General features: G+C 33.2%; 1 protein-coding gene across 4 annotated transcripts in view; it reads left to right on the top strand.

Moving 5' to 3' along the window:
* Positions 1-13885, top strand: part of LOC142345786 (uncharacterized) — a 147432-nt gene that overhangs the window by 103672 nt on the left and 29875 nt on the right. For all 4 annotated transcript variants that reach the window (XM_075398136.1, XM_075398147.1, XM_075398156.1 and 1 more), the window contains exon 3: positions 4271-4830. In XM_075398136.1, the coding sequence (XP_075254251.1) occupies positions 4271-4830 (560 nt within the window). The remainder of the gene's footprint in view (positions 1-4270; positions 4831-13885) is intronic.

Raw genomic sequence — 13885 nt, 5'->3', positions numbered from 1 at the left:
ATATATATATATATATATATATATATATATATATATACATATATATATATATATATATATTTATATATATATATATATATATATATATATATTTATATATATATATATATATATATATATACACGCATATTTATGTATATATATATATATATATATATATATATATATATATATATAAATATATATAAGTCTGTGTGTATCTGCATTCCGCACACTTGCCTTCAAGAAGTGAAAAGAACAAAGTTTCATTGTCAAACAGAATCAAAAACAAAAAGAAGTGACATTTGGACATAGTCCTTTCGGCCGCAGTTTTTTTTCTTCATGAAGGTAGTGTATTAATCAAATAGCCCACACAACGATTAGCAAAAAATTTTTGCTTCCTTCATTATAAAAATTTTTACATAATTCAGGAATTAATGCTTAAAATGATTTCGAAGTTTTGACGTTCTAGAAGAAGGAACTTGATTCCTGCGTTGTATCTTAAATTTTCAATTTTTCTGCCTTTATTTGGAGCTTTTCAAATTTTATTTCGTTCAAGTTTCTTTAGTATTTTTAATATAGATTTTACTGGTGTAACTACCCAACTGTGGTATTAGCTAACTCAATATACTGTTAAAGAATTAGAGCTTAGAGGACTCGACCCTACTATCTCCAGAACCACGTCCAGGCATGCTACCGTTGCACCAAAGCTCTGCTGAAGTAGCACTTATGTTAGCTCGATATACCACAAGCTGGGTTAGTACACTGGCAATTTTGCTAACATCTTTTTATTCAGGTCAAATATGACAATTTTTTATTTAATTTGTTTCATCGGCGGTTTTTATCATTTGCTGCCTAACTTATACTGTATTTTAAAAAAAAATAAATTACAATTGCGGAGTGAAAATTTTTTTCGAGTTATTCATCTAAAGAGATCTAAAGCCACCAGTGTCTCAAGTAAATAGCTTCCAGGAATTTGATGATTTCTAAAATATTTATACTCAGTACAGTTTCAAAAAAACTGCAATTTTTAGCCTTCAGTGCATTAACTTGTTCTCGGCTGTCCTTTTCTATTGTTCTTCACATCTCAGGTTGTTCATCATGTGAGCATAAATGATCTGTTTTGATGACTATCGCCACTTTTTTTGCTACTGAAACTTTCAGGTGGTACCATTATTGCAGCCAGGTGTGTTCACGAGTGGTCATTTTTACAGCCGGTTGGTGTTAGCTGAAATGTAAAGCATTTCTGACAAGAAAATTACAATTTATCAATAAATAATTTTTTTCCTAGCGCTAGCTAGTTTTTGTAAAGGCTCTAGATCATTTTTTATGCTTTTTAACCCTATTAGAAGAACTTTTAGTTCCAATGAAAAGCTGACAAGAACAACACTTTGTTTCCAAAGTTTTTAAAATTTAGCTTGAATTTAGCCTAGAATTTGACCCAAAAATAGTTCCAAATACATCAAGTTGTTCTAACACATGACGTTACTGAATTGAACCTGTCTGTACTTAATTGCTCTAAAGTAGCAAACAGAGATAAAGTTCAACGACACAGGACAACAAGCACTTTTTGAACCTTTGTTAGAGAAAACTCTTTTGGATGACAACGCTTGTGCACTCAAAGTTTTTTTTAACTTTTGTTAAGTCATTTTCCTGAAGGATATTTAGTAACAAATTTTGTGTTTTAATTTTTTGTCGTTTGCTACTACTGATATTGAAAAACTAAATCCTGCTATTGATTATTTTTTTTAAAAAAATGACTGGTTTATTTCAAGTGTCTTAACATTACGATGCAGATGTATACCCAAATCGTCAGATATAACCGATAAGTGTATCGCGTGTTCGTTTTTACTATATTAATATATTTTAGAGGGAACAATATTGCGGAAAATAGCTACTTTAGCAGAAACCGGCAAACATCTCAGGTTGTTCATCATGTGAGCATAAATGATCTGTTTTGATGACTATCGCCACTTTTTTTGCTATTGAAACTTTCAGTGTGTACCATTATTGCAGCCAGGTGTGTTCACGAGTGGTCATTTTTACAGCCGGTTGGTGTTAGCTGAAATGTAAAGCATTTCTGACAAGAAAATTACAATTTATCAATAAATAATTTTTTTCCTAGCGCTAGCTAGTTTTTGTAAAGGCTCTAGATCATTTTTTATGCTTTTTAACCCTATTAGAAGAACTTTTAGTTCCAATGAAAAGCTGACAAGAACAACACTTTGTTTCCAAAGTTTTTAAAATTTAGCTTGAATTTAGCCTAGAATTTGACCCAAAAATAGTTCCAAATACATCAAGTTGTTCTAACACATGACGTTACTGAATTGAACCTGTCTGTACTTAATTGCTCTAAAGTAGCAAACAGAGATAAAGTTCAACGACACAGGACAACAAGCACTTTTTGAACCTTTGTTAGAGAAAACTCTTTTGGATGACAACGCTTGTGCACTCAAAGTTTTTTTTAACTTTTGTTAAGTCATTTTCCTGAAGGATATTTAGTAACAAATTTTGTGTTTTAAGTTTTTGTCGTTTGCTACTACTGATATTGAAAAATTAAATCCTGCTATTGATTATTTTTTTTTAAAATGACTGGTTTATTTCAAGTGTCTTAACATTACGATGCAGATGTATACCCAAATCGTCAGATATAATCGATAAGTGTATCGCGTGTTCGTTTTTACTATGTTAATATATTTTAGAGGGAACAATATTGCGGAAAATAGCTAATTTAGCAGAAACCGGCAAAATGGAAGTGAATATCGCATCCAGTGTTCGCAAAAGTTTCCTAATTTTAGCCGCGAAATACAAGTACAAACTTAATAACTATTTTTCGCACGAGTTGTATCACGCATCCGCTCCACTTATGTATTGATTTTTTGCACGCAATGTAGCTCGATTTCGCATATAATCTGCAATTAAGCCTAACTTAATTACTACCTATTTAATTAAACATAAATTTTTACTATTATTAGTACTTTATTACTTCTTATTAGTACTATTTATTACTACTTATTAAACTCGGCCAGTCCCACATTGATATACAAAGCCTTTGATGTGCGAGGGATTTTTCGAAAAAAAAAACAGTTTTTGTTGTTGCATGTATTTAAAGCACTTTAAAGCTTTGAAAGCTTTAATTAAATCTTCATTAAAGTGCTTATTGCATGCTCAAAATGCGCGCGAATAACAGATACCTAAATTGAGCGGAAACGTGCTACACGATTTTTTACCTACTTTTCGCACCGAATGTTCTTTTATTTCAAAAAATTGGCGAAACCTCTTTTGCGAAAAGTAAGAGACAAATGATGTCTCCTAATTTCGTTCATTGTATGTATCTAATTTTCGAGCCAATTTTACTAAGGCGGATGCTGGGGTATACCTCTGCATCGTAATGAAGTTTTTTCTTTAAAATGTTTTTTTAGATGAACATTAGATACGTTTGATTATAATATCTCTCTTTTAAATATACACTCTGCTCTGACCTCTGAAAACTATTCTGAGTTGATAAATAGATAATAAATTGACAATAAGGATAATACTAACTCTTATATTCAAACGTTACATATTTTAATTTAGTTCATAATTTCTGGTTTCCACGTACAAGTCTAATGACCACTTTCACATTGTGAAATCTTTTCCCAGAAATTGAGTGGAATGAGATACAATCAAGCGACTATTTACAGGTATTACACAAAAACGGCAAATTGCGCGAAATTTTGCAAAAACTCAATGCTTTTATATTGATTGAATCTATAAAAATAATCTGTGGAAGGTATCAAATTTAAAATTAAAAGGTCGCAAATAAGTTGCTACCTTTTTCATTAAAAATTGTTTCCATTTTCATGAAAAACTTTTGTACCTTTTATTTGTATTATAATAGCCCAGGTTGAAAACTATTTTGAAGTCAGTTTCAGAATACTTTATGAAAAGGCATATGAAAAATTGATTTTAGTTGTATAAGAACAATAATCATGCAATCAGATCTGCTTATTCTATTCTCGATTTAAAATATCCGTTTAATTATTACTAAAATCCTAATCAATTATGGAAACAAAATTTTGGTTCAGCGGAAAAGAAATATTTTTATCGAGATGATAATTGAGATGATCGAAATATTATTAAGATGAGAAAAAGCAAAAAGATTGAATACTAAGTTAATTCAGATGTTCTAATGCATCTCTTGAAGAATTTTTTTCCTTTGAACAAATTTTTGGTTTTCATTTTTAAAACAACTGATATTGAGATGCTCACAGACATAACCTGGAATAAAACAACATTTGGTTATTTTCAGGCAGTAACGTTGAATCGGTACGTGGCCACCGAACGTCCCTACGACTACAAATTATGGTGTACAAAAAGACGAACAATGTACATTCTGGTGTTAACTGTGGTTGTGGGAACAACTTTCTTAATTCCCGAAGTCACTATATGCTTGGGACTAGCAAACACTGCCTCCGAAGAGGTCTATATTGTTGTGTGGGCCTGTACAAAAGCCCTTTTAACTGCCATTTGTGGCGTTTTTTCTGGCATCTTATTCAAAAGTATCAGTAAGCAGTTTCACACATCGCCCTTCGCTGTCCCATTTCTGCTTTGTAAACAACAGCAAGATTCGGCTAATGAAACTGTAATATGTCGCTATACAGAACGAAGTGTGAAAAAAAGTCGTGGCGCTGAGTCGGCAAATTATTCGGCTTTTGTAGAGATGGCACAACATCCCACAACCTCGGCTGGTGTAGTCGTTCGGAAGACATCGTCAGCCAATCAGATCAAAGGTAGACAGCAACAGCTGATGAAAAATGTTCAGGATGCGGAAGAGGATGACGTGGCAACTACGCCCACAATTACTCAAAGGTTAGTTATGAGAAAGGTACCAGAATTACAAATTACGCCGGTCAGATATAACTTGTCCAATTTGGGAAGATTATGGAAATTGGTCAAAATACAAGGTTCTTAACATTTTACTTGTTATTTAGGATCATAAATACCCATAAAGAACAAATTAAACAGAAAGCGGAGATTTAAATCGATTATATTGAAATATTGTAACATAAAATGTAGTCAAGAAAATCGAATACAGAATGCGCTTTTAGACAGTTTTATAATCGATTAAAATTATCGCACTCCGTTATTTAGTGCCTAACTTTGTAAATGATATTGTACGTTAAGGTTTTTATGGCGGATCACAAATTGATGCCGGGGAATCACATAGATGATGCCCTATGACTACTGAGAAAAGAATTTTAAAAGAAAACAGAAATTGTAAAAGACTTATGAAAAATAGATGTATGATTCTTGGTAATCATACTAGGATCATAAATGATTTATTGGTAATCATACAAGGATAATGCATGATTTCTTAGTAGTCATACAAGGATCGAACCCAAAAATGATTTGAATGACATCATATATTAGCCTTGTGTGACTACTAAGAAGTGACAACCTGGGATGACAGTTCAAAACGTGCACAGTAAAAACTGTGGCGCTATGAATATTCAAACACCCCCAAAAATGTTCCTTCAAGTATGTGTAATTCCTATGTGTAAAATTCCTTAAAGTATGTGTAATTCCTCAAAGTCTAACACGCCGCTCAAGCAAAACTGAGTTAAAATTTTTCAGGTTGTATAATTTGAGAGAAGGTTATTGCAAAGTCAAAGTAAGTGGAGCTCCGGAAAAAGCAAAAGTGCCAAAATTTTTTTGCAAAATTTTTTGAGTCGTTGATAATGAAGCAGAGAACATTATTGTTTTTCATTCTCTTACTGATTCGAGGTTGTTGAATTGAAATAACTTCTCTAGTTTTACTCTTTATCAATTTCGGTAATTTGTGAGTTGATCAATTTGAGCAATCTTCTTCTAAATGCGTTTTGTAGCCAAGGACTAAAAAGTTAAATGATAATATCCTTGAAACAATTAGAACAAAAATAGACTGGATTGAACTCGCAAGAAACTAGCCCGATCAGTTTCTTACCCGAAAGATATTTCAAGATAACGTGCTTTTATTCTCCTAAAATTCAAAACTTTATACCTGCAATATTTTTCAAGATGCCTTCTAGACTCGGCCAGGAATTTAAATTCATAATTACTCACCCGCCAATTTTATAAAAAGCAATACAGTGATTTTTTCGACGTTGAAGTTCCCGAAACATTTTAATTTTCTACCAACTGAGTTTTGAACTGCTGGTAGAATAAACAAAATTACTTCAAATATCTTCAGATAACACGCAATCTAGAGGAGGAATAGCAGAGCTGGAGTGAAATAAAACTAAATTTACAGATTTTTTGTCGTTCAAAATAAGTTTATGCATTCCATTGTTTTTTCTGAAGTTTTTACTAGTTTTATATAAGGATAAAGAAAAAAGAACCATGAGTTGTCTTTGTTGCCCAGTCGAGTAAACCACCGTTGCTGCCTCTTCTCTGAAAAATTATCTATTCTTTGGAGCACCTTTTTGTTAGTGATATTGTAAGTCCCTAATGGAGGAATTAAAATTCACTCTTGGCTAATATGAAAAATTTTGCTACACAAGAGGGTAAATAGTTTTGAAAAACGTTTTTCACGTTCCTTCGGCCATTTTTAGGCGTTTTCCCGGCTACATTTGACGGCTTTTTGAGTTAATTTTGACCTTTCTTCGGCCAATTCTAGGCGTTTTCCCGGCTATTTCTGAATTTTTGTTAAAATTTTTTTGACGTTTCTTGGGCTATTTTAAGGCATTTTCCACACTATTTTTGACCATTTTGTTTTCGGTTTTTGACATTTTAGGACCTTTTTTTGTCCACCAAAACTTGAATTTAGAAGTGTCGAGTCTGACCAAGACTTGGATTGAGACTTGCCAAGTCTTGGCCAAGACTTGGATTAAGACTTGCCAAGTCTTGGCCGAGCCTGACAAGTCTTAAATATGTTATGATCATAGCTCTGAGTCAGTACTGATAGCTGGACTTGGAATTAGTTTTGCTCAGTACTGATATTGACATGACGTTAAATACTGGTGGCTCTGAGACGCATTTTTTAGTCGCCTGTTGCAACCAAAACGCTTCTATCACGTTTTTCTGTCTTCTCCAACTTTCTCAGCATTGTTTTCCAACTGACTTAGTTTTTGTTTATACGTTATGAAAATATCATCAAGACTCAGAGTTTGCTTCATTTTTGTAAGTGATGTAAGAACAGTCAATTGGTGGTCTAGGAATTTCAAGAGGACTCACGAAACAGCTAGAAAATCTATTATTTCTGGTTTATGGAGTCGTTGTATTCATAGAACTTCCTTTTATGAAAAAGTTGTAATCCTAGAACTTCGATCTTTGAAAAAGTTTTAATCATACTACTTCCTTCTATAAAAAAGTTTCAACCTTACCAGTTTCGTAATACTTTTTTGTTCTATGACTTCAATGATCCATAAAAAGAAAGTTCTATGATTACAACTTCAAGTCAGCCCGGGAAGCAGATATTCTTGACATTTTTAGAAGCGAAATCAAACATTAGAAACGATTGGAGTTTTTCTCTTCAAAAGGTGAAGTTAATAGCGGAACGGGTAGTGGAGTCAATTTTCCACCCTAGAGGCAAACAAATTTTGAGCAAACTTTTTTGAATGGAGAAAAATGGGTGGGATTCCTTGCCTATATACAGGCGATATATTTTTGCTTATTTCGTATGTGATTTTTTGGTGACCCAAAAGAACGAAGTTATAACTATACTCAGCTTGTCATGCATGCTCAATGAACTCTAGTTGACCCCGACTAACATCTAGTTGAAAATGGGAAATACATTGGGCGAGCCACACAAAGCTATAAAATGAACTTTGGTCGAGACTATAATACCGCTGATCAGACATTCAAAATGAGACACTTGGGAGCCACTATCATAAAGTTCCAAAATTTTTTGAGTCATAAAGATACCTTCTTCTGATCACTCCCGTCTGATTTTGAGGTTCATCTGTCGATAGTTGATAAAACCGAAAATGAAAAAGGAAACTATTAGCCGAAACAAATTGATCCCTTCACTTTTACTTTTTTACAATCGGAGTTGAACTAAAATTTTATACACTCTTAATTAACAGTCTATAAAAATAAGTTTCAAATGGCAAAAGACAACTTACATACGTTAAGGATTTGTAAAAAGTAAAATTAATAACAATAAAGGAGTATTTATATCACTCGAATTAGACTTCTGTCATCAACTATTTTAACAAGTCATAAAATTTTTCGATAAAATTTTGACTAGGTTTATTAAGCTACGCTTTTGTTCTCGTCATATCTTTTCTCAATGTGTTATATTAGCCTGTACAAGTTACAAGCAATTATCTGTGTTAAACTATTGAAAAAAAAAATTATTCGTGAAATACTTTAGGTCGGAAAGTTTATGATGTATTGAAATGTTTCCTTGTATTGTACAGGCATCTTTGTATACTTGTTTTCTCCTAAGCACACGTTGAGCATATTTAGCACTGATAATAAAAATCCTCGGAGACAAATAAATAAATATGGCCTCAATTTTATTTTTGAAGCCCGTTAAGCTATCATAATTCTCATCACAAAGTTACCAGTTATAAGGTGCGACCGCTATCTATATGAAAAGCACTTTTTAAATCTGAACAAAACCGAACAGAATTGAAAATTAATGTTTCAACGTCTGATCACAGTCCGCCCGCTTTTAGTCAGTCCAAATCAAAAATACTTTCATTCAGTTTTTGCATACTCACGATGAAAAATGCTATTTCTGTAAGAAATGCCGCTTTTCTGTCTATCAATTTGTAATAAAAGATATTCGTATCTTTCAGCTACTGCGCAAAACAAATCAATTGATATCTTTGTTTGAGAAGAATTCTTTTGATTTGTTTTTGAAAGGCCTTGTAAGAATGTGCTTTAAATTTTAACTTGTAACAATTTTGTAAGTCAAATGGTTAAATTTCAAGAGCCTTGTCAGTCAAATTAATAACTTGTAAGAGCTTGCAAGTTCTCGGAAGAAAAACTTGCAAGGCAACACATCGCCTTGTGAGAACTAGTAAGCAACTTTTAAGTTCTTCAATTTAAACATTCAAACTTGACCCGGTTCGTTATTAATGAGCTCAAAACTTGCAAAAACTTTGCAAGATTTCGACATTTTTTTGCTATGGTGCTTTTTATTTTCTGTAAACTTAGTACTTGATATTTAGCATTTAAATGGGCTCCGTCCCACAAAACCACCCCGCCACCATCTAGGGCCCATTTTGATCTGATCTGCTTGACTTGGGGTCGCAACAGTCAACATGGGCACAACAACTCATACTACTACTGATGCTGCTAGTGCTATTGCTACTATTGTATTTCCTTCTAAAACATCAAAACACCATGACAATCTGAAATAAAAGCCATTAAATTTTTTTTAAAAAATCTGAAACAAAACCAGCAATTCGGGACTGGTTATTGACTGGATTTCAACTGGACTGGAAGCACTGTTACTTTTGCGTTATAATTTGGATTTTGCGCGTCACCCTCACCGAAATTTATCATCATGTGTGCGATGCCAACTTGGTCACTCCAAATTTTGGTTTTTGAAATTTTCAAAAAACTATACCGGTTTTCCTATGATGAGTGAAAACATGCAAAAACGGAATGTGCATTTCAAGTTAATGAAAAGAAACAGACAATGGCTTTATTATGTCATCTCATGTATTAAAAGATGCTCTTGAGATAGCATAATACAGTGTTGATTTGAGTTTTTATTATTGGGATATGATGAATCTGATATACTATGAGACTAGGGTCCGGGAACGTAAACATAAGTTACTGATAAAGCCACCTAATTAGCTATAACTTTTTTCAGACCTCTATCGGAGAGTTATTATGTCAACCCTTTTTTTTGTTTGAAATCCACAATAAAAATTTGAAAAATTTGGCATGACAAATTGGTTGTAGGCGATCAACCACAGTATTTTGTTGTCTGCAAAATGTTAAAGTACCCTTTTACAAAAAAATTCAAAATGTTGCATCTTTCTTGCAATTTTTAAAATCCCATCTTTATTAGGGCTTAGCTGCGTAGTTGCATGATCATCTACACTTCAGACGACAGCTTCGATTCCTGCCCATCTGGAAAGATGGAAAGAAACAAGAGACTTTATTAAAATGCCCTTCTGGGCGAAGATTGTAGAAAAAATTATACCTCAAATCATTGTGACCTATCAAAAGCATATATTGCACCCCATGAAAAATTTTGCCTTGACTTTTAGTTTTTTTTCCCAATCGCGCTTTTGTTTTGAATACAACAGTTTCCTCGAGATTTAAGCACTTGCAACTTTATGATCGTTATTGAAGAAAGCACTTGTCATAACTTTTGTTTCATTTTGACATATCATAACTATATTAATAATCAAAGAATGTCACCCACTACTCGTAATAATCATAAACTACCTAACGGACGCGTTCAATTCTGTGTGAAGTTAATTAAAACCACATTTACTAAATGTCGCAAAGTCATAAACAGAGAGTTTTGAGTGGTTAAAGTCTGCAGGATACCTAAATCCTACAAAACTTACCATATTACAGCAGCGTGTGATCATTATTCCCAGACAGTAAAAAGGTTTTTCTGCTAACTTTTTTAAAACTGACTTCGCCTAGTACGAGCAGTAACTTTCAAAAAATAAAAAAGAGCTGGATACTTTATTTCATAGTTAAGAGATCTCTGATTGTAAATCTGTGCTTTCACCCGGATTACAAAAAAAATATTAATGAATTAAGTTGAACCCCCCCCCCCCCCCACACACACACACACACACACAAACAAACACACACACACAAACACACACACACACACACACACACACACACACAAACACACACACACACACACACACACACACACACACACAGTCCCCCCCTGCTGCCCTCTCCGCGGCATAAATTTAATTTTCTCAAGCATGGGTGAACAAACTGTAGCTCTTGTTTTCAAATGTCAATGAAAAAAACACAAAGCGTGTAAATCTCTCTCTAAAAGAGGGGAACCACGTTTACCATTAGAAAAAGAATTATATAGTTGCAGGTTATCATTTAATGTATAAAACTTCACCGGGTGGGGATCATCCCAATTGAGCAAAAAAAGGTGATCAGTTTTAACACAAAGATTTTAAAGTTCCGCTGTCTGCTAAATCTTAGAATTGAGCAATAATTCGAGTCAGTGTTAGAGATTTATAAATCCTCTAGGGTTTCGAATTAAAACTCATGCAGTCTCTCAAAAGTATCGGCACGCAAAAAACCAAGCGTGGAATTAAATTTAATGGAACTTTCCCCTTTTTGTCATATTGCATTTGTCAACACCAATTTCAGACCAAATCTAATTTGAACAGTGCTTTTTTAACGCCAGGGGCCTCGATTAATTCAAATTCCTTTTCGCCATTGTTTTGAATATATGTTAGATTAAGCAGGCAGGGGCAATTATTGGTACTCCTTATTAGGGTAAAATAAATTCACAGCAACAGCGGGTGCAGAATTATTTTTACAGATTGAATTTGAGCGTTCCTTCCATGAATAGAAAACTTTATTTTGAAGGAAGATGACAGCAATTTGAGCTTTCTTTTAGTCGGAAATTGTAATGGGATAATTTGTGAAGTAAATTGTTGAGATCTTTTAATGACAAGCATCAAATCAGTAGTGATCTGTCGAATTGAATTCCATCGAATAAGAGAAGAAAATCAAAACCATTTTCGAATCAAAATTTGATCCTCTCGACTTCTCTTAACAGATTTATAATTTACTGTACGTCTCGTTTACTTTTTTTTCCATAAGCGGGAGTTCTAAATTACAGCGAGCCTAGAATTGCAGTTTTTCAAGTCCAGTCGCGGGCAGATGTTTTGTAAATGCTTTTGATACAATTTGGAATTATAACGCAACAGGATGACATCGTGGATTAAACTCCAATTTTGCTAAATATTTTGCTAAATTTTGCTAAAAAACCAGCAAACAAATCCCAAAAATTAAATTGTGGTAGAAAGGTAAAGAAGTGGTAGAATTTATGTTCAAAACTAACAAGGACTACACTCATAAAAAGACGGAAAAGTAGGAAAATTAATCAAAAGTAGTAGCTATCCGGAGGTTGGTGGCTAAGCAGATTAGCGTAGATTCAGTCTAGAGATGTGTTTTTATTCTGGATGGCCAGTACTCTGCTCATGTCACAATGTACACTGGCTAGTCTTGATTTTTGAGTAAAACTTACTATATGAAAATGATATGTTCAGCTTATCAATCACCAAAAAGTCTTGCTTTATATGTGCCTCGCACTTCTAGTGGGTACTTGTAGCATTAGATTTGCATAGCAAGTTGGGCTTTGTCGTAATTACCCTCAGCCTAGCTTAAGAATAAAGAACGCGTATCCTACTATAGTAATTAACAGCTGTAAGCAATAAAAAAATGACAGTATGCTGCTAAGAACTAACTTCGGTGGATGAATAATTTTCAGACTATGCAGGATAAATTTAGTTTAGGTGAACTCGACGACTTCAATAAAATCATAAAAAAAAGAAGAACTGTACATAAAAATTTCAGGATATGCAATGTTTCAAAACTGCTTCTTACTCCTGAAATGTGTCGGTTGAGCTCTGAAATTCTCTGAGACACAAAAATCCAGTGACAAACTAAGTACAAAATTCTCAAAGATGTGACGCTTCATTGATGTCAAGCACCGTTGTTTTTTTGGCACTGTACTAGTTATAAATACATTAATATCTTCACGAACTTGTAAGATTTTTTCATTGGGTTCAAGAAGCATAAAGTTGGCGAGATAAACGAGAACGATTAACCATGACATCATGAGACTAGCCAAACTGTAATAACTAAAAAGCACATTTAAGTTAGATATGGCACTAATTCATAAACACGAATTCTTTATTTTTCCAGTATCACAAATTTTTTAGTTAAAAGGGCGCCACCGGGAAGGGGACGACTATGGTACTTGAAGAACAGAAAAAATCAGATACCAAAAAATTTTTTTACCCCATTAGAGTTCCAATAGGATCTGCGATTAACGAAACTACAATTCAAGACAAACAACGAATCAGATAAAATCAACAAACCTTAATTACTACCAAAACCTATTATTTTTACTTTTAAGGGAAGGTGAACAAACATTAATTACAAACAAAACTTATTATTTTTACACGTAAAAAGAAGATCGCAATAGCATCACATACAGCTTAAATTGGACAGAGACACTTCTACTTCACTCTACAAGTTATGAGAAATGTCATTAGCAAGTTAGGTAAAAGTCAGACAAAAATGAAAAATAAGGCCAAATTTATATTTCTTAGATTCTTTTGAAAGCAAGTAAATTTAACGACATGAAAAGCAATAGCTATCAACTGAAATCATTAAGTGGTTTCTCTTATACCTCACCAGGAAGCTAAGGAGACCTGTTATTACTGAAAAAAGTGACCGGCAAAAATCAAAATTTCATATAAATTTTGCAAGAAGACAGCGTTGAAACCATTAAAAGCATAATTTTTTCATTTAAAACCAATAGATAAGTTCAATTGCCCTTATTTTCACATCATTACTGTAATATTTGACCTTTCAGTAAAGTCAAAATGAAACAAGACACAAAAGAGAACTGCAAAGACTCCAAAATTCAAAAAAAATTAGGAAAACTGGAGGTATTAAAGACAAGACCATTACTAAAAGCTGGAATGAAGAATTTTTTTAATTCACTGCAAAAAAGAAACTAATCAGAGTCTTTTTTACTGAGACTAAGCTACAAATTGACAAAAACAAGATGACGAAATGACAAAGCTCAAAAATCGATTTTTATGAAAAGTTATTTTGAAGAGTCGAAACAACAAAAGACTTCCAACTAACATATTGTAGTTAGATAAACATGAAAGTCCTCGGAAATTGGACCTGACAGTAGCAAATCTAAGTCATAAGTGTACAAAATATCAACGAATACCGGCAGAGT

This window comes from Convolutriloba macropyga, chromosome 1, assembly GCF_964194025.1.
Source record: "Convolutriloba macropyga chromosome 1, txConMacr16.3, whole genome shotgun sequence".
In the NCBI taxonomy this organism is placed as follows: Eukaryota; Metazoa; Xenacoelomorpha; order Acoela; family Convolutidae; genus Convolutriloba; species Convolutriloba macropyga.
The sequence above is the reverse complement of the archived record's forward strand: the minus strand, read 5'-3'. Positions and strand labels throughout refer to the sequence as shown.